Source organism: Nannospalax galili, unplaced genomic scaffold, assembly GCF_000622305.1.
Source record: "Nannospalax galili isolate Female #2095 unplaced genomic scaffold, S.galili_v1.0 scaffold563, whole genome shotgun sequence".
In the NCBI taxonomy this organism is placed as follows: Eukaryota; Metazoa; Chordata; class Mammalia; order Rodentia; family Spalacidae; genus Nannospalax; species Nannospalax galili.
In genome coordinates this window covers 619,437-646,470 of record NW_008350459.1, presented here as the reverse complement: position 1 = coordinate 646,470, position 27,034 = coordinate 619,437, and the positions used below count along the sequence as shown (strand labels likewise).

At 42.0% G+C, this 27,034-nt stretch overlaps 1 protein-coding gene across 1 annotated transcript in view; it reads right to left on the bottom strand.

The window, feature by feature from the left end:
* Mthfd1l (methylenetetrahydrofolate dehydrogenase (NADP+ dependent) 1 like) overlaps positions 1-27,034 on the bottom strand; it is a 236,318-nt gene that overhangs the window by 72,280 nt on the left and 137,004 nt on the right. The window contains exons 21-24 of the mRNA XM_008847734.3: positions 16,095-16,234; positions 6,625-6,666; positions 5,450-5,550; positions 4,774-4,951 (exon numbers count right to left, since the gene is read on the bottom strand). Coding sequence (XP_008845956.1) covers positions 4,774-4,951; positions 5,450-5,550; positions 6,625-6,666; positions 16,095-16,234 — 461 coding nt within the window. The remainder of the gene's footprint in view (positions 1-4,773; positions 4,952-5,449; positions 5,551-6,624; positions 6,667-16,094; positions 16,235-27,034) is intronic.

Genomic DNA, 27,034 nt, shown 5'->3' with positions numbered 1-27,034 from the left:
AGTAGGTTGTAGGAGTAATATGGTTCTCTCTGGTTTTCAAAACTAGCTAGGCATTGTTTATCTCTTACATTGTCTCACTCCTCCATCATGTTTTCCCACTCAAGGTGCCCCCATTTCCCCCCTTTCTCCCTTAATAATACCCGTCTCCTATGGTCCTACCTCTCTTGAGCTCCTACAGGTGATACCTTCTTTTGAGTTGTTGGCCAGGGTGGCCAAAGGGATTCCCAGATAGTAACCCAGCATAGAATTGGGAAATTGAACAGCAGACCCCAATCTTATCCAAAGGAATACTGACAACTGATTACTGCTAGATGAGGAACAGCTGAGCCTCCTAAAACAAAGACCTCTAGATAGGCTGACTAGATTCACCAGATGGATAAGTAGTGGGGAATGGTTGGGGGTGCCAACAATAGAGCAGACAGTAGCAGGGATATCAGAGTATAAGGGCTCTAGTGAGGGGAGGGAGGCTATGGGAAGGTGCTACCTGGGAAGTGGGTGTATAAATAAAAAAAAAAAAATTCTTCAAAGAATAAAAATTTGCTCCTTAATTAGTAGACGTGACAAACATTACCACTGAAATCTACCTGATGACTTTATATCCATGCTCAAATGCCAAGGAGCTCAGAAAGTACCCTAGTAATAATCAGACTGAGACTAGTAATAATCAGATATATAGAGATTAGAAACACATGTGCATCTTAGTGTCAATTGTATTAAAAATGAATTTTTCTGTATAAAACTGTATTTTAATAATGAAATGGAGATCTTTTTTAAAGTTTAAAACCTCATTTAATTTTATGTCTTATAGGGTTTATACGGAGTACAATATCGTATAACTCTATCAAGTCAACTGTAAACCTAAAAATTTATAGGCAATTTTGAAAGAGATGCATCTTAGCTCTGGAAATTGTTATTGAGTATGTCAATGCTGTTGTAATGAAATGCTTCCTCTAATTATATGGTTATTAAATAAATAATTAAAAAACAAAGATTTTTGTAGAGAGTAATTGCTCACACTGTAGACTGTGAATACCTGCCATTGTTCATGTTATCTTTATACTGTATCATGATGATCATTTAGAATGATACGTAGAGCCTTTAGAATAATTATTATAAATAAACCATTTGCTTAATTAATCAAAAATATATTAATTGTCATGTGAAAACTTCTTATGAGAAATTAGGACAGTGTGTTTTTTTGCATGTTTATGTGTCTGTGGTATGTTCATCTGTGTATGTGTATTCTCATGTGTGTGCATGTGTGTGAATGTTTAAGTTGATGCCCTGCTGTTAGAGGCAAAGATACTGTTTTCCCAACACAGCCACGCTGCTCAAATTCAACACCTGTGACATAGGAAAGGGAGAGGGTACTGGCAAAGGAGGCAGGAATCCTGGCCTCAAGGCCACCTGTCAAATACAGGATATCAGATCATATTATTACACATTTCCCCTTTTATCCATGTTAGCAGCATCATCTTCAAGAAGAATGGGAATTTAGGTGGTAAAAGGTACAATGCCCCGGATAGCAGGCTTTTGCTTTTGCTTTTTAAATTTTTTTGACATGGTGCGTAAAGCTAAAAAGTGGTATCTTAGCATCACTAAAAGTAAATCTCAAATGTTCTTACCACTAAGCAAAAGAATTGAGGTGATAGACTGGTTATATAACTTGATTTAGTGATTTCACATTATACTTAGAAATCACAGCCTTGGCTAGGAGTGGCCTAATCACAGGACTTTAGGCAGAGGCAAGTGGATCTCTGAATTCCAGGGCTGCAGAGTGAGACTAGTGAAACACTGTCTCAAAACAAATAAATGAATGAACAAACAAACAAATCTCTAATTTGCCAACATATGACGATTAAGGAATGAATAGGATGGGGCTGGAGAGATGGCTCAATGGTTAAGAACACTGGCTGCTCTTGTAGAGGACCTGCGTTTGGTTCCTGTGCCCATATGGTGTAACTGTAATTTCAGTTCCAGGAAATCCAAAGCCCTCTTCTGGCCTCCACAGGCACTGCATGTGTATGGTGCACTTACACACATGTAGGCAAAACACTTACATACATAAAAATAAAGAGGAAGAAATAAGAATTCAGAAAAATAAACAAAATATAAATGAATCACGAAAAGAAGTGCTCCTCTGAGAGTTAGGGCAAGTCAGAAACTTTTCAAAACTAAAGTTTTGTTTTCTTGAGACAGGGTCTCATGTAGCCCTGACACACTTGGAACTCATCAAGTAGTGGAGGATGACTCTGAACCCCTGATCCTCCTGCCTCCCACTTCTGAGTGCTAGGATTACAGGTATACACCATGATACCAGCTTCTTCTGAAACTCTGTTACCAACCTTGGTTTCCTTGGGATCTTTCCTTGGATAGAACCCCACTTCATGAAATCACTCATTAGAAAATCACCATTGCTACCTAGGTGGAAATTTTGGGATGTGACTACAATAGCCCAAGGCACTCATGGCAGATATGAGAGGTTTATTGTTTGTATCTGAGACAGTGTCTTTCTATTATATAGCTCAGGCTGGCCTGGAGCTCAGACATGCACCTGCCTCAGCCTTCACAGTGCAAGGATTACAGGCATACACCATTTTGCCTGCATTAACAGTGGTTTGCACAGAATGGACAGGGCTGTGCCAGACATTGTAGACATACTGGCGAGCCTTCCTCACATCAAGGAATAGGAAGGTTAGAGTCACAGGGCATTGGCCCCTCTGCCATATCCACCATATGGCTACATCTATTTTACACTGGACATCTCCAAATGCCCAGTGTATTCCCAGCTTTCAACAAAAACACTTTTATGCTGACCCTAAGTCTCTTCCCTCTATTGATCTTGACCAGCCCTGTAACCCAGAATATTCTAGTCTCTCATCCAACAAATAGCCTATTCATAGGACAAACCTATCTGTACTAACCCTCACAATTCATTCCTTAAGTCTTTCTTTCCACAGACCCCTGAGTGCTGATGATGCCCCTCATCTGGCAGGGATTCTGTGACTGTCCCATTTCTGTCACCTTGCTAAGATGAATGACACAGTCACCATCTCTTCGTGCAGCATGTCTCCTTCCCTCCCACAGACATACTTCCGAACAGTTGATGTTGAAGAACAGAACTGTATGTGATCTACTGTCCTAACTGAACTCCCAGCTCTAGGACACTGGGTATGTCATTTCATCCCTGTGCTTCAGATTTTTAACTACAGAACAGGGTAGCATGTTTTTGCCCAATGGGAATGTAAAGACTAAAGAGGTGGACATATGCAAAGTGCCCAGTGTGGGTGGCATGCCAACAGCTCTCCTAACCGGGCACTCTTGCTGAGGCATCTCTAAGCTTACAGGTGCTACCAAGCCCTCTCCTCCTTCGCTTTTTCTCCCTTTAGCTTACAATACTGACTCATATGAGCAGGAAAGAGGAGTGATGCTACCATTTGTAACCTCTGTGAGACAGGCCTGTGGAATGTATGAAGGAAGAAGAGACAGGAGGAACAACTATCAGTTTGAAGGCTGAGCACCCTGGCAGCCATGGGCATCCTCTGAGGACAAACCCACTGACCAGATCAGGAGCCACAAAATACAGAATGGAGATGGAAGTGGACGTCAGGACAACTTCTGAGGACAAGACTGAATCCTGGGAAATGTTGATTTTATACAGAAGGCTTAGCATCCAGGTGTGTTAAAAATGCAGTATGGCTGGATATGGTAAAAATATAGTATGGTTATATATAACACCCAGGAGGTAAAGGAAGGAGGGATTAGGAACTCAAGGCTATCCTCAGCTACATAGTAAATTTAAGAACAGCCTGATTTATATGTGAGCTTGTTTCAAAAAACCAAAACACAGAATAAGAAACAAAAAAATGGGCTCGAGAGGTGGCTCAGTGGTTAAGAGCACATACTGCTCTTAGAGGACCTGGGTTCAGTTCCCAGACTCATATGGTGGCTAACGACCATCTGTAACTCTAGTTCCATGGCATCCAATGTCCTTTTCTGGACGCTGGGCATTGAATGCACATGACATACCTACAGACCAACCAGCCAGAAAACCCAGTTCTAGGGGACTAATGCCTCTGTGGGGCATTGCACGCATGGGTGCACTTACATGCAGGCAAAATACACAAAGGTAAATGTTATATGCACTTTACTGAAAGGAAAAAAAAATATGCAAGACAGTTCAAGAAAACCCCAGCGAGAGCTGGTGAGATGTCTTAGCAGGTAAGGGAGCTACTGAGTGCTCCCTGCGTTGGATTCCAGGAACCCACATGGTGGAAGGAGAGAACTGACTCCTGCAAGTTGACCCCTTACTTCCAAACACATACTATGACACTTGTGTGTCTACACATATCATACATACAAATACATAATAAATAAATAAAATATTCACAAAACCACAACAAGGAAAGAACCACAGCAGATCAATAAGGAAAATGCCTCGTAATTGAGGAATTGTGAAATTGCTCAAGTCTTGTTGGGCAGTCAGTCCCTGCAAGGATTAGCTTTGCACCCTTGCTGTCCAGGGCACCCCTTCCCTTGGGCTGGCTATTTGGGAGCAGACCTTAAGAGCACAGGCTTGGTGCAGAGACTGGATCTGCCCATGGGACATGGACCATGTCGGATGGCTCAGTGTCTTTGATCTTGAGCTTCCTTCTTGCAGAGTCATCATGAAAGCTAAGTGGAATGACCCAAGTAACAAACGCTCTCAGCACTGGCCTTTGGCAAGATGTAGGAGCCACCTTTCCTACGGTTGTTAAGGTGGTTACAACTTACCTGAACATCGTACAGGAACTGGAAGCGGCTTCTTTTGTGTGCGGCTTCTCTCACAGCCCGAGCCAAGTCCACAGACCCTTTTCCTCCAACTGACCAGTGATAGCAGGGGACCGCATCAAAGGCACCAGCCCGCTTGGCGAGCTCGCACACCAAGTCAATCTCCGCGCGGGTGTCTGTCCTGATGATGAAAATGTTTGTGGTTTCTGCATCTGTATTCACTTAGTGATGTTTTTAAAGAAAACCTACCCGTTTATACAGAACTTCACTCCCTAACACTGAATATATTTTAAACATCAAAGTGGTCACATCATGTTTAAATAAATCAGACTTGAAGAAAAGCATAGAGAAAGAATCCTCTCCAACACGACTCAAATATTTTAAGTCATTGAGGGTTTTTAATCGAGACAATTCCATATCTCCCTTTGATCATTCATTCAGTCTTTCAGACATAAACACTAGGTGAAGTGAAAAACAGGGATGATAATTTACTCTGTAAGTTTCATTGCCCCAATAACATTTAAGAACACATTTGTAGAAATGAAACCAAACCAAACCAACAAATATTAAGAACTGTGTGATTCTGTTTCTCTCGGGTGAAGCTGAGTAAGACTGAGCATCCTTGGGACACAGATGTGGTCCCCAGGGTGGCCCCATAGACAGCAGGAGCTTTACTCACTTGAAGACATTTAACGCCACCACAACAGGCACTCCGAAGAGCTGAGCAATCTGAATTTGTTTCTGTAGGTTACAGCAGCCGTCAGCTACCAGCTGGATGTTCTGGGAAGAAACCAGATTCTGTGTCATCGTGTCATGCTTACCACCAAACCACCTACTCACACTGGCCTCACCACACTGGCAATTTTTGCTTCTATCTTTTCTTACTTTATTGTCCTAGAATCTTATAAAGATGACCCTAAGTCACCTTTTGCTTCCAAGCAAGGTGGCTGGAGAAGGAGGTGGTTCGTGTTCAAATGAAGTTCTAAAACTACTCTGGAGGAAATGATACACGTTTGGGTTTTGAGACAGGCAACTATCTCTGTGAAGGACCAGTCACCAGAACGTAAGCAGTACACCTACTCCCTACAGCCTGGGGGACAAAAGGCATAAGTCCTTGAGATGCTGAGGAACCCTCAATAGCTATTCCATCTTAAATCCATGGTGCCACCTGTAGGAGCTGAGAGGTACTGTCAACAGTAAATCAACCAATCTACAGAATTACTGCATTCCTGTAAGCCCCAAACCCAACCGTGTATTTTCTGAGTCAGGTGTTTTTTTTTTTTTTTCACCTCCTATAACAAAAGAAGGCATGGGTACAAGCTTCATTTTTATTTCTGTGCTAGAGACCCTGAGTTCTGATGGCCTGGATGGCTGTCGCAGAAACAGAGAAACAGTATATAAATTGATTTATTTTTTCTTGAGATTTAAGATTTAATTGAATGTTTTCATCACTTTATTCCACTCATTTTTTTACATGGATTCTTAAGAGAATCACTCCTCTCTTTCTCCCCGCCCCCCTGTGTGTGTGTGTGTGTGTGTGTGTGTGTGTGTGTGTTTGCATGTGGGTATGTGCAGGCCAGAGAACATGTCACCTTGGGTGTTGCTCCTCAGATGCTGTGTACCTGCCTTTTTTTGGGTGGGTAGGCCAGGAGCTTACCAAGTAGGCTGGCTGGCCAGTGCCCCAATGACATTTTTTAATGTGAGTGCTGATGACTGAATTCAGTTCCTTGTGTTTTCAAGGCAAGCACTTTACCCACTAAGCCGTATTCCCAGTCTAGAAATACTCATTCCTAAGGGGCTACTTGTAGACAGCACATGCACTGATGGTCGGCTAGACTGATTAGTTCTTCTTACCTCTTCTGTATATTCTTTCTTGAGAGGAACCCCAGCAGTTACCTGAAATAAGAAGAGACAAAAACTAAGAATCATCCCATAAAAAATACTTAATCTAATTGACAAAGTTCCCTTTTGGGGAGGCAAGCCTCCTGTTAAACCAGCAGCTGGTAGTGTTGGGTAGACACTCTTGTGGGATGCTGTGGAAAAACCATTGTTGCCTGTCCCGCTTCCATGAAATCAGGATCTCTGGGAGTGACTGTAACTTGAGCCCATGTTGACAATTTTCATACTGTTGCTCATTATCATAAAATAAAACGGAACTAAGATTGCTTCATACTTAATTTATCCAGAGTACATCGTTAAGTTAAATCAGTTCTGTAACAGTTCATTTTAAAGTAATTGCTATTATATTTTCTTTTTTGGTCTAGTTTCTCACCACACCTTATGGGGCTGGCAGTGGAGTGTAAAGTGGAGGAAACAAAGATGCACAGCAAATAAGAGGCAGAAAGGAGACTTGACTGACAGTTCTGAGATCAAATCCTACCTTAGCACCCCGCCACAGTTCCTCACTGCCTTTGTCTATAGATTGTGACTGGGGTTTTTGAGACGCACTATACCACGCTTTGATTCACCTCAGAGTTGATCACTCTCTCCTCTTGGTGAAAGAGGCCTGAAACCATGAGAGATTCTTCTGAAAGAAGCAACCTACTTGGTAGAAGTGTTCTGACAGTGTACAGGAACAGCATAAAGGATTTTAAGAAACGGTGTAGACTGAGACACTAAGGGAATCTCTACTGGAACTAAAACACTAAAGAAAAACATTAGATATTACTGAGTCTGTATGCCTGGACACATGTAAAGTCCTGTAGAATCCAATTTAAAAATTAGGCAAAAGCTAGAAGAACAGTAAATAAGTGAGTGTCTTAGTTTCTTATCACATAAAGAAAAAATACCCTGCGAAAATCAACTTAAAGGAGAAAGGGTTTCTTCTGGTTCACAGTTCAAGGGTGCAGCTCATCATAGCGAGGAAGTCAAGGCACAGGTGCTTCAAACAACTGATCACACCGTATCCACAGTCAAAAAGTAGAGAGACACACCTCCCTGCACTCCTCCGTCAACATCTCAGCTCTACCAGGGCCTTGCATGCCTCTGGGAGCTTTCCCTGCCCTGCCTTGATTACTGCATCCCTCAACTCTCAGCACAGAAGCTTCCATACGCAGCAGATGGTGATTAACACAGAGAACCACAACTGGCCAACGTGCAGAGAATAAGAGGCTGCGAAGTGCTCATCCCTGAACAGGACACCTGTATCAAACTTCTGCCTCCCAAGGCTCAGGGATCATTGTAGAAGAGGGAGGTGCAAAGATTGTAAGAACCAGAGGAGATGGATGACCACAAGGTTTCCAGATAGGTGGTCAGTTATTCATATGAACTTACAGCAATGGTCACAGCATGCACAAGTCCCATGTAATGTCAAGCTGGACAAAATCCCAGCACAGACATGGGGAAGTGGATAAGAAATCCTAGTCCTACCTGAGGAAGTATTGGTAACTGATGGCTGCTGTGATGGGGAAGAGTCAGTGAGACTCTTGGCAGGATGACCAGGCTCCAGTGGATGAACCTACACCAAAGGGCATTTGGGGACACAAACCTGATTCTAGGTCAAATGAATTTTAGTTGAAAAACATTTATGCTCCCTATAGCAACAGGCCCAGATAGATTTATAGGTAAGTTCTACTCAACTCTGAATAAACCAATTACTGGAAAGTTTACACCCTTATATAGTAGAGGAAAAAAAAGAAAAAAAAGAATCTTCCCTAATTTAAAGAATTTGTATGGCTCACATCTTACTTATATAGATTTAAAAACCTGACTCAAAACATAAGCAAAACGATTAGTAAAATTCAGTTATTCATAAAACAATACATATACTTAATTTGGGCTTGTTCTAGGAATGTTAAGAGTCCTTGAAAGTAATAATTAAGTAACATTTATATACCAACAGGGGCCAGAAGAGGGCATCAAATCCCCTGGAAGTGGAGTTATGGATAGTTGTCAGCTGCCATGTGGGTGCTAGGAACTGAACCTGGGTCCTCTGCAAGAGCAGCCAGTGCTCTTACTGCTGAGCCATTTCTCCAAGCCCAACATTTACAATCTTTAAAGAAAAATTCCTCTACTTCTTTTTTAAAATTTATTTATTTATATTGTAGAAAGTGCTGCTCAGATGTAAGACTTCAAATCTTGGTCTGCAATACTGTAGTGCCCACCTGCAGCTAAGGGAGACAACCCGCTATTGCTCTAAAATGATGGATAAATTTGTTTTCTCCCCCTATCTAGAAGCCTTTGAGAGGGAACTGACACTGATTCTAACCACTCCAACAGCTATCAAAGTGCCTGAAAACAAATCCCGAGTCCATCACCCTCGAGTCCAGCCTTGGCAGACAAAAGAAAAATGAGGAGGAACCTAACAGAGGGATGCTTTTGGAAGCTCTCATCAAGAAATTCCAATGGACTCTGATATGAACATTTGAAATTTGCCCAGTTCTGACTGTTTTCCGGTTCCCCATCTAGAACTTGTAATGCTAACTATTCTTGCCTTACTTCTTCACATCTCTTATTCACCAGTCAAGGATTTTCTTTTCACCCTACAGATGAGTTATGCAATTTGGGAGTCTTTTAGAAAGACCCACTGAAGGGGTACCCCAATTGCCTCACCCTGCGTCCCTATTCAGTATGGAAGAAGCCAGAGTGGTCTGGTCCTGATTCCCTATTGGCAATTTGGGTAACCTCTTTAGAGAATGGTGTAATAAGAATAGGAGGTAGGAATTGGCCAGGCAGTTAGGGCAAGAAGACCCCAAAGAAAAGTAGCCAGTTTCTTGGCTAAAAGTCAAAATGTCTTCGGGCCTCTTTGCAACATAATCTGTTCCAAAGGCCAAAAATGTCAAAAAGTATTTTGGAACCTTTAACCCTAAAAGATTTTAGGGTTACCTCTCCAGAGGGGGTAATATGAGAGTAGCAAAAAGTACTCCCCCCAAAAGAAAGAGTACATGAAGTTGTCAGAAAAAAAGTGATGGGGAGATATGGGAGGAATTGGAGGGGAGGGAGTGGGCCTGGATTTGATCAAAACACCTTATATGCATGTATGAAATTCTCAATAAATTTTTTTATTTGGAAAAAAATTTATTTATTTATATTTTATGTGTACAAGTGTTTTACCTGCATTTATGTACATGTACCATGTGCACACTTGGTGCCCATGGAGGCCAGAAGAGGGCATCAGATCCCATGAAGCTGGGGTTATGGATGGTTGTTAGCTGCCACATGGATGCTGGGAATTGAACCTGGGTCATCCACAAGAGAGCAGCCAGTGATCTTAACCACTGAGCCATCTCTCCAGCCCACATTTACAATCTCAGAAAAATGAAATTATCATCTCAAAAGATGAAAATTCTGTTATCTGTTTATATGCTAACTTGACAAACTAAGAATAGACTGCAACCCCTTCAACCTCACTGAAAGTGGATGGGAGACAGGACACTTAAGTGCTGAGCTGTTCGAACCACCACCTTTAGGATCAGGAATAAGAGGATGCTGCAGTCACCACCCCCACCCAACATTGTACTGCGACTAGGAAGACCTGGTCGGTGCCAAGGAAAAACATACAGGTTAGAAAGAAGAAACAAATTCTCATTTCCAGATATGACTGGCAACACAGAACGCCCCATAGATTTGCTAGGTAAGTTAGTACAATTAAGAAAATTTAGGAAGGTTACATATAAAAGTAACATAGAAAAACAGAAATAATCTGTTATAAGGAACAAAAGAACAAATGTATAAAAACATCTATAAGATCTTTATGAAATAAACAATAACTTTCCCCCAAAGTACTTTCAAAATGACCCGTCAATGAAGAGATATATAATGTCTCTAGATAAAAGCTTCAATCTCCTCACATGATCTATAGAGGCAATGCCATTTGAACAGAAATTTCAGAGAGACTCTCTAGAATCCTATAAAGCTATTTCTAAAATACACGTGAGGTTTTGAGCATGAAGTTCCATGATACAGGGCTTACCTCATGTAGGCTTGATATACAACACTCTTAAAAATATAATGGAGCACCGGGGGTGGTGGCACACACCTTTAATCCCATCACTTGGGAGGCAGAGGCAGGCGGATCTCTGTGAGTTCAAGGCCAGCCTGGTCTCCTGAAGGTCAAAGAGAAAGAAGGCTACTTAATACACAGTATGGAATACTGATTACTTATCTGCTTGATCCTACAGTAAGCCTGAAGGTCAAAGAGAAAGAAGGCTACTTAATACACAGTATGGAATACTGATTACTTATCTGCTTGATCCTACAGTAAGCCTGAAGGTCAAAGAGAAAGAAGGCTACTTAATACACAGTATGGAATACTGATTACTTATCTGCTTGATCCTACAGTAAGCCTGAAGGTCAAAGAGAAAGAAGGCTACTTAATACACAGTATGGAATACTGATTACTTATTAATACAGAAAAAAAAGAAAAAAAGAAATTATATCTAGTCACTGTACCATATGCCAAACAGTAATAATGGGTCAATGGTTTATTCCGTGTGTCAACTTGGCAAGGCCTAGAGGTGCCCAGATATTTGGTCAGTATTATGTTATTGTGATGTTTTTTATAAGATTATATGTACAAATCAGTGGACTTTGAGTAAAGCAGACAGTATATTGTCCTTATTTGGGTTGAATCTCAACCAATTGGTAGAAAGCCTGAAAACCACAAGACAGGTTTCCACTAAGCAAAAGAGAATCTTCCAGCAGACTGCCTTGACACTGGACCTCCATGGTTAGCTGTTTGAGTCTCCAGGTGGCTGTGGAGATCCTGGACTCTGGACTTGTCAGGCTTTATAATCATGTTACCAATTCCTTCTAATTCACTCCCCACCCCCCTTATACACACACTTAGTTAATGCTATTTTCCTGAGAACTTCGATTACTATAGTGGGTTTAAAGAATTAATTGCACAAGGACTATGTGGATTCAGAAGTATAAGGATATTAGCTCTGGTACCGCACCCAGAGTGACGGATACAATTGCGTGTGAACTGAAAACAACTGGTGCTGTGCTGGCTCTTCACTGTCAACCTGACTGCATTAAGAAACACCCAGGGCACTGATGAAATACGTGTCTGTGTGTGTCTGTAAGGACGTTTCCAGAGAGGCTTAACAGAGGAGAGAAGACCCATGGTGAATGTGGGCAGCACCGCCCCATGGGCTGGGGTCCACTACTGAAAAAAGGGGAAAAGCACAAAGCCAGCTGAGCATCATCACATCCCTCTGCCTCCTGACTGTGGACTCAGTGTGACCAGCTGCCTCATGCTCCTGCCACCATGCCTTCTCTGCAATGATGTCCTCTTCTCAATGTATACCCCCAAATTGAGAACCCAAATGAGTCTTCCTTCCTTTAAGCTCTGGTCAGGTATTTGGTCACAGCAATGAGAAAAGTAAGTTCTAAAATGGGCACGGTCAAAGGTCGCATTATTTCCCACTGTACAAATTATGGATTCTAAAAAACAAGCCACAAGCTGAATAAACACTGGAGGCAGAGATGACTATTTGTGTAATAATGTTAAAAGGAAGTTGAAATTATACTGGATCAAAAACATTACTGCAGAACTGCTTCAAGTAAGAAGCAGACACTGAGGTAGGTAGCACAGATTCATACAGATACAAGATTAAGAAGATGAGAGTTCATTTGTTAATTAGTGAAAACATTTCCTAGATACAGACTATGGCAGGCCCCAAGGCACAGTGACTAATAAGACATAGTTTCTAATCACAAGGAATTCAGAATTCAAGTAAGAGATACACAAATACACATTCATAAAACACTGCAAACAAATGCTGTGGGGACAGTGCTGTCAGAGTCCAGGGATGGGATGCTTAGCTTCAATGACCTTTCCAGCCCTCCCCACTGACTATAATCTAGACCTTATAATGGTCTCTGGAAATCCATGGGGGTGAAGGTGTGCTCCCCAGGGTAGCTAGTTGCCAGTAGAAGGTGGTAGAGCCTTTAGGAGGAGATACCTAATGGGAGATCTTCAGCTCACTGGAGAACTGCTGAAGTAGATTATGGGACTCTACTCTGTCCCCTTGGCTTCCTAGCCAAGGGATGGGTGGTTCTGCTTTGTTTGGGGCTCCCACTCTGAAATATTTATTGCCCTGTCACAGGCATAGAAGCAACGAGGCCAGCATAACATAACTGACACCTGTATTAGTGACTTTCTGTTGCTGTGATAAAATACCATGACCAAGGCCACTTTATAGAAGGAAGAGTTTATCTGGCTTACAGTTCCAGAGGGCTAAGACTTCATTGTGGGTAGGTGACCAGAGCAGAAATCCGACAGCATCTTCAAGCAGACACAGGAAGCAGAGAGAACAGAACTAGAAATGGGTCATGGCTATGAACTCTAAAAGCCTGCCCTCACTAATGTGCTTCCTCCAGTATGACCTCACCTCCTAAACCTCCCCAAATAGCTCCACCAATTGAGGACAAAATGTTCAAACAACTGGAGCCTACGGAGGACCATTCTCATTCAAACTACCACAAAACTTACAGAGCAGTGAGTCAAAATAAACCTTGTCTCTTTGTGAGTTTATTTTCTCAAGTACTTGTTAAGTAATGGAAGGGCGACTAAGATAATTCATATCTGCACCTATTGACCATGCGCTGTTGCAATAGTTTCTGTCACAGAACCATGACAGTAAGGAAGGAAGAGACATGAAGGCTTAATGTGGAAAGGAAATAGCTACTATAACACAGAGGACATAGTTAAGAGGAAGTGACATAGGATTATAAATCATGATGGGAATGTGTACAGGTTGAGACCAGAGCCTGGAAGAACATCAGACAGAAAGTCCAGAATGGGTCTAGGTCTCCTTGTTTCCCTAAACACAAGTGTGACGTTAACACCACTGGGTCTCTATGTGCCTCTGACAGTTCTTCCATTTCTATAAAGACAAAACCAGACTAGATAGTCTCTAAACGTTTAGCGGATGAAAGCCCTTTGAGTTGAGAATTTTGGGAAGAAGAAAGCATTTCAAATGTACCTTACATATTCAGGCTTTTATTTTTGAAAATGGATGCCGGTCTCGAAATTCAAAGTCTAAACTGGAGGACTTAGGGCAATAACTGGAATTTTAATCAAAACCAGAATTATATACACTTCAAAATGGTGTGTCTTCACTGATTTTACATTGGGGCTGATTATGAAACGAGGTAAAAATGAAGTGCTGATGTCTCTGATATTATGAGCAGTCTTGGGGTTCAGAACATTGTCACTATTTATCTAGTACCTAACTCTGAGTGGTGGGCAGAGTAGGGGTTGGGCTGACATCCTTGGCTTCAGATTTGACTCTCTCCTGGCCATAGTTCACAAACCCACCAAACCCTAGCATCCTTGGCTATAAAAAGGGCTAAAAGTCATGCCTTTCTCCCTAGGACAAAGAATTCCTAAGAGCACCAAACAGTATTGATTCTGAGTTGCAAACCTATTGTTTCCTTGCTTTTTGTATACACAGCGTTGTAATTAAGAAACTAGGTCTGACTGGGTGTGGTGGGACACACCTTTAATCTCAGCACATGGGAGGGAGAGGCAGGCAGATCTCTGTGAGCTCAAGGCCTGCTTGGCCTACATAGAGAGAGCCAGGCCAGCCAGGTCAACAAAGTGAGACCCTCCCTCAAAAAGCAAGCAAGCAAACCAAACCAAGGAACCAAAAAAAAAAAAAAAAAAAAAAAAAAAAACCATGCAAAGTAGGTTTAGCAGTTTTTCTTGTAAATCAATACGATGTAATGATAACATCTAATAATGATAAGGAAGATCGAAATAAATGTTTTCTCCACTTGGAAATTTCTATAATGGAAAACAATCAAAAAACCTAACACGTTTCCCCCCATATGCACAATTTAAAGATAGATATCAAAAGTCTTTAAAGATATCAAAGCAGAATTGTATTTCCTAGGCAGAGCTTCCCAGAAGCCATGCAGTGCTCTGAGAGGCCAAGTCACAGAGAGCAGACACAGGAGAGGGGCTCTAGGTAAAACCTGACGAGCTATAACATCAGTGAACCAAAAAAGCATCTTCTGAAGCACAGAAAACTCCAGCCACCAAGCATCCAGCCAAACCTAGTGTTCGTCATGGAGGAACCAGAGCTTCTAGCCTCCCTGCCCACTCACGTGGTTACAGAATTCTGGCCTGTGCATCTTGGGTCTACGACCTTCCTTTTCATATGGAAATACTGCTTAGAAGTTGTGTGGGCATTGCAAGTAGCTTAGCTGAATGAACAGAGCTCTGTGGTGGTCATCTGTGAAGACAGGCTTCAGAAAGGAGACACTAAAGAAAACTGCACGTATCCAGCACATATAAATGTCTTAAATGCTAAATTATATTGTGTTGGGGCTGGAGAGATGGCTCAGGGGTTAAGAACACTAGTTGTTCTTGCGGAAGACCTGGGTTCGAAGAATGAATAGAAAGGAAAAAGGCAGACAGCCTGCTGAGTGCTGGATTTGTCCTTTTGCTTTCTGATATGTGAACAAACAGCCTCCTGCTACCACAGAGAGATCACTCACTACACGTTCCCCACCATGATGGACCTCTGAACCATAAGCCAAAATAAATCATCATAAATTGCTTTTTTCATGTACTTTTTCAGAGTACTATGAAAAGCAACTAATATAGCTATCAGATAGAGATTCAGATAGATGCAGAGTTTGTATCGGGCTGGGGTAGAGAAACAGGGGTTTTCAAAACATTGCCAATGGCCAAGTTGGAATTACAGATCATAAGGCAGTGCTCAGTAGACAGCAACAAGAGAAGACAAGAGAGAGGATGGAGAGATGGCTCAGCAGTTAAGAATACTAGTTGTTCTTGCGGAAGACCTGGGTTCGAATCCCAGCACCCACATGGCAGCTAGCAACTGTCTGTAACTCCAGTTCTAGGGATCTGACAGCCTCTTCCATCCTCTGTGGGCACCGCATGACACAGGTGCACTTACCTACATGCAGGCAATACACGCACACATAAAATAAAAATAATATAATAAAATAGTTAAAAAATTATATTGTGTCTTAGTTAACTCTTTTTTTTTTTTTTAAAGACAGGTTCCACTGTGAGCCCAGGCTGGTCTAGAACTTATGGCAATCCTTCTGCCTCCGTCTCTTGAGTGCTAGGATAACAGGTGTGAGCCATCACATATGGCTTTTCTAAAACAAATATTTGTTGTTTATGTGTATGTATGTGTGCCTGCTTGTCTGTATGTGTACCATGTGTGTACAGGTGCCCATGGAGGTCAGAAGAGGGCACTGGTGGTTATGAGCTGCTGTGTGTTTGGTGGGACCCAAATCCAGATCTTCTTCAAGAATAGCAAGTGTTTTTAACCTCTGAGCCATCTTTGCAGCCTCAGGTTTTTAAATTTTTTTAACTAGGGAAAAACATGGGAACTTACATTTGGTCCACCTCCATGCATCTTCAGAGCTCGCACGGTGGCCACAAGCACAACCACGTTAGGCACCAGGCCAGAAGCTCGGCATTTGATGTTGAAGAATTTCTCCATTCCAATATCAGCCCCAAAGCCAGCCTCAGTCACTGTGGAGAAACAAGTAGGAAATGCATGCTCATCCTCTGAGAACAGCAGCAGGTTTTGGCAATTACTGAGGATGATTCTAGCTCACACAATCGCTCCCGTTCCTCATCACATTGATGCCACTTCATGCCACAGTATTTCTATGCAAAGGTAAACTGACTTTCCCAAGCTATGGAAGATGCTCAACTTCATTATACAAGGTAGCTCTCTACCCTGTTATACCCAACCAGGCCACAAAGATTTACTGTAAAGCCAAGAGCTTTCTTCTCGGTACTATAACTCAAACCAAAGCTTTTCTTAACAGACATAGGACCTTCAACTTTGTAGTCAGGTTCCAAATTTTATCAAAGGGCCATGACAGCTCGATTTTCATATAAGACCTTTTCTTACTCTTTATAATATATTTAAAATACATTATTTACATAATAATGTTATTTGTTTTTGTTTTAGTGCCACTTGATTATTTCTGTTGATGGGCAAAATTGAAGTTAGTGGAACAGTTTAAGGATTATGAGACATGATGGAAGAGAGCACCTTAGTTTCAGGATCACAGAGATATTCATTTCTAATGATCCTTCCCCAGGTTATAGAAATGGTACTGTGGGGGCTGGAGAGAGAAGGCTCAGTGGGCAAGAGTTGCTGTATAAGCATGTAGAACTAAGTTCATATCCCCAGTCAGCATCCATGTAAAATATGGGTGTGGCCACATGCACCTGTGACCCCAGCACTGTGGGGGTAGAGACAGGAGGATTGCTGGCTTTCTGGCCACCACTCTAGCTCCAGGTTCAGTGAGAGACCCCCATCTCAAAGGGATGAGGTGGAGAGTGATGGGGCAGGGCACCCAATGTCTTCTTGTAGCCTGTGCATGTGTACCTGTATACTCATATATGTCCCTATGGCATTCATGGAGGCGGCAGACTGAACACAAGCATCGTTTTCCAAAACCATGTGAGATACTGGGCCAGTCTTCCACCCCAGGGAGGGCTCCAGGGCGGTATGTGATCTACGGACCCAGAGCAGCAGCATCACCCAGAAGTTTGTTAACGAGGTGCAATCTTGGTCCCATGAAACCCACTCAACCAGACCCAGCATCTTAACAGGACACTCATGTGAAATGATTGTCTGTTATAATTTGGGAAGAATAATGCTGATGCTAAAATCCCCACATGCAATACTTTTGGAAGATGCACCATCTACCAATAGTGGGACTAAGGGAGGCCAAAATCAACAGCACAGACAGACATGGAAGGAAAAATCTGCACTATGGTATAAATAAATGTTTAAGGACTGGAGTTGTAGCTCGGTAGCTTAGCATGAGAGAATTCTCGAGTTCAAATCCTCAGCACAACCAAAAAATACAGTAACAAGAACTGAATAAAAGTAAAAACTTCACTTGTATTTTAAACTCTACAGACACCTAATTCTTACTGCTTCTTTTAGTTTTTCACGTACCTAATGAAAATATTTTGATTTATTTTATGTGTATGAGTGTTTTGCCTGCATGTATGTAAGTGCACCACATGTATGCAATGCTGACAGAAGTCAGAAGAGGGTGTCAGATCCCTTGGAACTGGAGTTAAGGATGATTGTTAGCTGCCATGTGAGTGCTGGGAACCAAACCTGGGTCCTCTGCAAGAATAGCCCACGCTCTTAACTGCTGAGCCATCTTGCTAGCCCCGCATGTACCTAATTTTTAGAGAACACATAGAATTTTTATAGTCTCCTTTAATTTAAAATTATCACTTATTTCTATATTACAAACTTTTAAAATTTATGATTATAAAATCAGCAGCTTGTATTTTTGTTAAATTGATGTGCCAAAATTTATGAAATTGTTCCATTATTGGACATTTGGGTAATTTCCAGTATACACAATGCTACATTGAAAATATCTGTGCATATGAGCTTTAATCTCTTTCTTATTATATTCTTGGAATAAATTCCCAAGGGTGAGGTGATGGGGCCAAGGGACGTAAAACATTTTTATGATCACTGCTGATACGCATTTGATAAGTCATTTTAGTAAGGTTTCTTTTTTTCTTTTTCTTTTTGGCCTTTTTGAGACAGGGTCTCCCTGTAGCTCCAGCAGGCCTGGAACTCATGGTGTAGACCAGGCTGGTCTCGTAAGGTTTTTTTAAAGTTAATTTTTAGGTCAGTGTATGAAGGACTGGGTTTCATCATGGTGTCTTCAAACAAATGCCATTCATTATACTTTGCTCTTATTCATTTCCCCTTCCCTTGCCTCGTCCTTTTCCCCCATCCCTGATTTTATTAATTTTTCTTTGAATAAATGTATTACAGAAAAATTTAAAGGATTCCTTTAAAGTTCCTTTTTTTACACTGGAGTTGGGACAATTCTTGCGAACCCATAGTTCCTCTGCAAGAGCAGCCAGTGCTCTTAACCCCTGAGCCTTCTCTCCAGCCTGGGCATCACTTTCCCCCTTAGAGCTCCAGGGCTTTGTTAAGAAGCTTAGACTGTAGAGGGGACGATCAGTTTCCATTTAGGGGATTCCTGGGACTCCCAATAATAAAATCTTGAAGTTCAGGTTTACCTAGTGACCTAAAATAAACAATCTATTCCCTTACGTTATTTGCCGTCCCTAATAAATTTGAAAACAGATCCATGCTCAAGAATCATTTAATGTTGAATTTAACAGACATGTGCTTATATCATGAAACAAGTCCACTTACATGACTTGGCTTTCCTGAAAAGCATGGAATGTAGATTTCAGAAAGTTGCCTGTTTAATAAGGCTGCAATGAAATGTTTGCACAAGCCACAGTCAACTGTTTGCCTTGGCAAGCTCTTCTTTGGTTATAGCTCTTGCAGCTACAACATGAATGAAAACAGGAAATGCTGACTGCCCCACTCACTGTGCAAGCACCGAAATTATTCTGTAGCATGATTTGACTCAAACTTCCAAACCCACAATCAGCTCAGAAAAGAAGGGTCGTTGGGTTTGTGGTGGAAGAGACTAACATTTGGACAAATACCGTCAGCAACCCCACACAGGAAACAAAGCTTGGGGTGCAGAAGGAAATTGAAACACAGGCAGCTGGCTGGCCAGGGCAACCCTCCGGGGGCACCTAGAGTTTGGGTATAAAGATTAGACAGTAAGAGTGACCAGAACAACCACAAAACTGCCCAGCAAAGCTGCCAACAGCTTGCGGCAGGCCCTGTGCTAGCTACAAAATCCTTCAGGGAGGGAAAGTTTCTATGTGCCAAATTATCCCATTTCTCTCTCTCTCCCTCTCCCTCTCTCTCTCTCTCTCTCTCTCTCCACACACACACACACACACACACACACACCCACACACACACACACACATACACACACGCACGCACGCACACACACACACGCACGCACACACACACAGAAGTGGTGGTACTAATTAAGTCTCAGATTGTAAACACCCATCTTTACAAACAAAAAAGTCATCTTTTTCTTTTAAAAAATATTTTATTTATTATTTTTATTTTATGAGTTTGAGTGTATTGTCTGCATGTGTGTAAGTGCACCTATGTGGCACAATGCCTACAGAGATAGAAAAGGGTATCAGATCCCCTGGAACTCGAGTTATGGTTGGTGGCCACCATGTGGGTGCTGGTAACTGAACCCAGGTCCTCTGCAAGAGCAGCCAGTGCTCTTAAATGCTGAGCCATCTCCAGTCCTGAATATCATTTTTTTCTAGAGAAACTATGTCAAATACAGGTTGATAAAATTCTCGATCTATGAGGAATTTTAGGAATAATATTCTCTAACCTCTCCCTGGCTAAGCCTCAGGACAAGAAGCCTTGTCTGGTATCCAGGACCCTCTACAGCCCCAGCCAAAGCCACCCTCATCTTACAACATGCCCCATCTCACAACACGCTCTGTCACCTGTCATTCTACGATGAAGCATTTTTCACTAAATAAATACATCATGGAATTTAGAGAAAACCTTCATGTCCTCTCTTTTGACAAGGACTGAATCTTGATGCCCATCAGCATCTATGCAATCGCTTGCATGGATTATTTTCACTTAGTGAGGAAATGTGCTGGAGCTATAGCCGAGTTTCACTGTGATAAAAGCGAGGGAGACAAAGGAATTACCTACTGAAAAAGCAGCACAGTTCTGGCCTTTGTTTTAAATTTTTTTCACATGTCACACAGACACACACACGCCCCATACTTTGATGACATTCCACGCCCCATTATCCTCTCTTATCTCCTCTCTTCCATCAAGTCCTCCTCCTTCTTTAATAGCTTCATATTATTATTATTTGGTTTGGGGCCCACTGCATTTAATTAGGTTGTGAGCATGTGCATGGGAAGGACTCACTTAAACAAGCGCAACTTATCAGTGGCTATACCCATCAGGAACATGACTCTTCCCTCCACCCTCCTATGCCCCTGCCCCAAGCACTAACTGCCCAAACCTCCTCAGGGAGGGGTGGGGCCTCATGAGCTCCTGCCCCTATACATGATGGAATGCTGATGTGCTTTCCTTTTTGAAACCCCTTCTGTACTTTCAATTTGTATTTATTTGCTTGTACGCAGGTACATTTCCACACTGCTTCATAGTTACTTCTGGCTGTTCTTATGCTCTGGCCCGTTAACTTATCCCCCTATGGCATCACAGATCATAAATGTCATCTGCAGTGATTCTGCCCCCTGCATCCCACCCCCTGAGGGCCATTTAGCAATATCTGAAGATATTTTTGGTTGTCACTGGCATCTAATTAAGAGATGTCGCCAGACATCTGATAATGCTCAAGACTGCCGCCACACCCCTCTTCCAGAAAGCAAAGAATGTTCTATCCCACGCATGCAGTCGGCTTTGGGTCAAGCAAAAGAAATGAGCCTTGGACTTTCTAGGCACTCCCTCTGAGAATATTACAAATGCACCAGAGACTAGACTAGAAGATTGCACAAACTTACTGTAACCACACACACTAGGAGATTCTGGCGTCTGAATTACCCAGTAAAAATCCCACTCAGCACGGGTTCAATGTGCTGCATCAATAATGGGGTCACTGCAACTTGGCAATTTGGGCCATGGAAAGCAGTAATACCCTAAGGAGGAAGAACGGGGGAAAAGCAAGGGAGAAAACCCCTCAGCCTGGGATGGCACAGGTGATAGCAATTAGCAGCTTTTCTGTGTAACATACGATGGGACAGGGGAAGGGGAGAGGCTAGTTGAAGAAACAGGTATGAGGAGTCAGGCCAAATGTAACATTTATTAAGCATTTTCTAGGTGACCCTTTGTTCTGGTTTCATTCTGTTGCTGTGATAAAACACTGACCAAAAGCAATGGGGAGGAAGGCTTTATTTGAGCTTACAGTTCCATTCTATCACTGAGGAAAGTCATGGCAGGAACTAAGCAGAAACCATGGAGGAATGCTGCTTACTGGCTGATGCTCAGCTAGCTTTCTTAGCGATGGTGCTGCCCACTATGGGCTGGGCCCTCCCACATCAATCAATCAAGACAATCTCTTATGGACATGACCACAGGCCAATCTATTCTGGGCAAGGTTTCCTCTTCCTACATTGCTGTAGGCTGTGTCAAGTTTTATGCTAATAAAAACTACCTAGCATAATTTTCAACCCTCGGGAAGAATGTGTCTCCTCTGCTTAAAGCCTATGATGCTAAGGATGGAAGAGTTTCAGTAACTGTTCTCAAGGTCATAACGTTATTAAGATGGACTAAAATCCAGCTAGGCCCATGTGACTAAAGACTCTTACTGTCCCTACTCCACACTGTTCTGTCAATACATCAGTCAGCCATGAAGCATTTCTCCGACTGAATTGCTCAGTCTGCTTTGCTTTCAATGAAAAGTCTGAACACCTTGCACGTCCATAGTATTTCTGTCTTTGAATTCAGAAATTTATCTTCTCTTAGAGCAATTCACTTGGGGATTACCCATTACCTCCTCTCCTAATTGTTGGTCTATGTGTCAACACAGTTGAGTCCTGGGCAATGACAGGGAGGATTGGGGTAAACAAAGAAAGATCTCAGAGAGAGGATACTTCAGGGACCAGGTCCATGTGGACATGGTTCCTAACACCAAGTGCAAACAGGCTACACAGCACAGGGATGTAGTGCCATCTCTTGAGATCCAAGTGGTCTCCTGGAGCCCAGCAGCTATTTCAGCACTTCCTTACTGAGTCCTCCGACTCCCAGGACTTGCCTCCCCAAACCAGGAACCAGTCCTCCCATCACTGCTTGGAGAAACGGGTGACTCCAATGCTCCAGCTTAGATTTTCTTCTCCACATGTGTACACACTGGGAGAAAAGGAAACTGGTTTAGTTTTGAAATTCTCATTTCTGATTTCCAATTGGGGAAACCCTCCTTTGACTCTGAAACAGCTTTTCCTTGTGTTTCTTGCTACTTGAAATACCTGAAGATTGTCACCAGGATTGAGAATTGAATTTCTACTTCGTTATGTCACTAAGGGGTCCACTTACTTTATAAGTTCTTAGAAGATAGAAGAAACGAACTGTCAGATTTCGTAGCCACTTTATGTGCAACAAATCATATATACATATATGCACATAATGTACAACATATTGAGTTCTCCATTACTTTTGGACATGAAATTGGATTTATGGACTGTTAAGAGGTCTCACAGAACTAGTCATGCAACGAGCTCAGCTCAGAATGGGCTGAGATAAGAAATATGTCCAAACAGGATAGATTTGGCCAATTCTCAAAATGATTTCTTATAAACAGAGAGGGAATAAAAAATAAAATTAGAGCTTTTAGTCAGTCCACACTTTACTTTCACATGACAAATCAGAAATAACCAAAGAAGCTCATATAGAAAGAAGTGAGGCACGTGGGGCTAGGCTTCACCCTCAAGTGCTATGTGCTGTAATTCCTGAGTAGGGCTAAAGGAAATGGAAGGGACACTGCACACTGTCCCCTTCAGCCCTATGTAAACATGGCTATCCAACACAGCTGCCTGCAGATGAACTCAGGGAGAGTTGGGTTCAGAGTCACAGGAGCATGTGAGTTGTGAACTTGAGATCAAGGTGAGCTAGCTTTTGAGGATTTTTAGCTGTTTTTTCAGTAACTAGAAGGAGACTAAGTAAACCAGGACAAGCCAAGAAATGAGCCACAAGGGAAGCTCTGCACTATTGCTATAGCTTAAAAAACAATGACCTTGATTTAGAATATATTAATTTTGAGGATCTAACTCATCATAAGCCTACAAAAATTTTACTAAAAACCAAGTCCTTTCTGTTCCTGAAGGTTTTGTTTATACAATCTATGATCCCTTGATTTTATTAAATGTAAGAGAGTTGAATTTCTGGAGAGGATACTGAATTGACTAATTGACCCATATTTGGAGACTGAAGGAAGAATAAGTCAGAAAAATTCAAAATTAACATTAGTATGGGCCCGTCCTTCTTCTTCCCCAATGGCTAGGTTTATACATATTAGGGGAAGGTGGTGGTGGTACAGAGGGCTTGAGAAGGTTATTAGTGGTATAATTTGGGGAGGGGAAAGAGAATCAGCAATATATAAAGAGTACATAGGGGCAGGTGAGGTAGTGCATGCCTATAATCCCAACACAGGGGAGGCAGAGAGGTAGAGGACTGGGGAAGTTCAAGGCCAGGCTGGTCTACACAGTGAGGGCTATTCCAGCCTGAGCCACAGAGTAAGGCAGCATCTGAAAAAGCCAATAATAAATAAATAAATAGGACATAGGGACACTTGGACAAATTTTTAGGGGATCTAGTAACAAAAGCTGTGAAAATACCAATGTGCTTTCGTGGAAGGACCCAGAACTTCCTTCTGCTGGAGAATTAATTAGTTACAGTTAATTAGTTCATTTCACTTAGAACCATCACTAATCATTTTGTTTTGCAAGATGATTTTAGCCAACGTGAAATTTAATTTTGAAAGAAAATACTTAGATGAAAATTAAATTATACATATTATTTTTAATCTCTCTAAGTTCTAGTTTGAGAGATTTTGCATTTCAGATGATTGCAGTGGGCAAAGCCGAGCTCTTGCAGCTCCTGAGAAGCAGACTCTGCAAGGCTTCCTTCACACAGACATGAATTCTGAAGCCAGGAGTGGAAGTGCATGTCTGTAATTCTAACACTAAGGAGGCAGAGGCAGAAGACAGTCTGAAGCCAGCCTAGGTTCCACAGTGAACTGTCTCATAAATATAAAATAAACAAGTAAAAAAGATTTCTGCTCAGCTTGGCAACTAACATGCCTGTGGTGGTTTGAATGAGAATGTCCCCCATAGGCTCCAAGTAGTCGAACATTTTGTCCCCAGTTCGTGGTGCTGTTTTGGGAGGTCTTAGAAGGTGTGGCCATGCTGGAGGAAGCACATCACTAGGGGCGGGCTTAGAGCATTCTTAAGCCTTGCCAGATCTCCAGAAATGTGCTGTTTCCTGTGCCTGCTTGAAGATGTGAGAGCTTAGCTTCTGCTCCTACTCCAGCCACCTCTGCCACCATGCCTCCCCTCCATGACAGACTCTTGCTCCTTTGGAATCGTAAGATAAATAAATTCTTCCTTTTTAAGTTCCCTTGGTCCTGGTGTTTCTATCACAGCAACAGAAAAATGACTAATACAATGCCTTAACAAAATGGCAAGATGAAATGGTGCATAATCTTGGAGAGTTTATAATATACTCAAGGAAGAAAAATCATAAGTGCTAAAAGACACACACATATTGTGAGGCGTCCACAAAAAGAGTGATATCATAAAAGTTGCAATAACTGTTTCTAATTTCATTAATGCATCTCAGAAGAAAAATTCTGATACTGAATTTGAAAACAAGGAAAGCAGGTCAGCTTTCCTCCTGTTTCTTCTATAGTTTCTGGATTCCCGAAGCAATGAAGACAGAAGGAAAATATTTGAAACTTGAAAACTGTAAGCTTTGGATGTGGTTCTTTTATTTACTTGTGTGTGTACGTGTTGTGTCACCCACGGTCCTACTCAAAACGTTTTTATTTATTTACTTACTTACTTTTTGTCTTTTTGAAGCATGGTCTCCCTGTAGCCCCAGCTGTCCTGGAACTATATAGACCAGGCTGGCCTTGAACTCACAGATATCCGCCTGCCTCTGCCTCCCAAGTGCTGGGACTACAGGTGTGCGTCACCATGCCTGGCTCATTTATTTTTATTTTGAGATAGGGTCTCCCCGTAGCCCTAGCTGACCTGGAGCTCACTATGTAGACCAGGCTGGCCTTGAACCCACAGAGATCTACCTGTCTCTGCCACCCCAAGTGCTGGGATCAAAGGTGTGCACCACCAGACCTAGTGATTTATTTATTTTTAATTATATGTGTGTCTGTATGTACATATATACAGGAAGAGCACTCATACACATAAAAAAAGAGAAGTCACAGAAAATGGCTGAGTAGTTCGCAGCTGACCAAAGACCCCAAGCTCAACCCACAGCCGCTGCTATTTCCACTCCTGCTGCCATAGATGGTCCACTTTTGGTATGCAGGCACACCAGCCTAGACCATCATGCTTCTTCTACATTCTGGAAGGACTCCAGACAAGAACCCAGTCACGAGTCAAGCCCCTGCCTCCCTACTGGGACAGATCCTTAGAACATTCACTCTAACGGAGCCAGTGGCACACCATGGAAAGGTTCGTATGTAGCTCATATTGTTAAAAGCTCAAACAACATTTTTTTTCCTGTTTACAAAACAATATATTTGTTAGTGACATATTACTGGAAAATTTGAACAAATCAGACTCTTTAACCACTTTCACTGCCATCCGTGTTCCTGGCTTGCTCGCTCTCTCTCTCTCTCTCTCTCTCTATCTCTCTCTCTCACTCACACACACACACACACACACACACACACACACACACACACACACACACACACTTGATTTTTAGCAGTCTTCTGAATGCTAGGATTACAGGCCTGGATCCTGGCTCTCTCTATTGTTATCAGGGGAGCAATAATGTCCTTAAGATGATCTGGTAACAGATTTCACAGAGACTAGGTAATGAAGGACTAGGAATATTCTTAATTCCCCTGTTTCAATCGCCTCTTCTTGACCCATTCCTTAGCCCAGGAGGAGCTAACACTGAAGTTTTGCTGCATTCTCATTTTATACAAAAAAAGTCAAGCCCCCAAGTTACCACCTCTATGTCCTCCTCTACAGATGTTCCCAGCCTGGTCTTATGTCTTTATTCAGGACAAGTGAGTTTGACCTGAGTAAAGGAGCTGTTAAATTACTATCTGTGTGACACAGGAAAATACTAAATGTACATTTTAATATTTTATTATGATGTTTATTATCCCGGCAAAGGACATAAAAAACAAAGATTGTTCTTCCTTCCTTCCTTCCTTTCCTTAACTTTCTTTTTTGACAGGAATTTCATGGAGTCCGGCTACTCTCAAATTCACTCTGCAACCAAGCATGACCTTGAACTTCTGATCCTTCTGCCTCTACATCCCGGGGGTTGGGGTGCTGGGATTATAGGCGTGCACCACCCCACCCAGTTTATATAGTGGTAGTGATCAAACCCAGGGCTTTGAGAATGTAGGCAAGCATTTTATCTACTGAGCTACATTTCCAGTCCAGAAAAGCAAAGTTTCATCATGCTTGGCCTTGCAAAATTTTGGAGCAAGGTTCCTGTAGGGAAGTTTGGTTCTCAGCAAAGACTGTAATCTGTAGCTGTATGTGCATGTATGAAAGACAACTTTATATCCCGATCTTTTCAATTAACCTAATGTGGAGCATTCTCCAATGAGTCTTAACATTTTTCAAACAGTATTTCATTCTATAACATTCCACTGTAAAACAACGTATGGTTTTCAAAACTGCTCT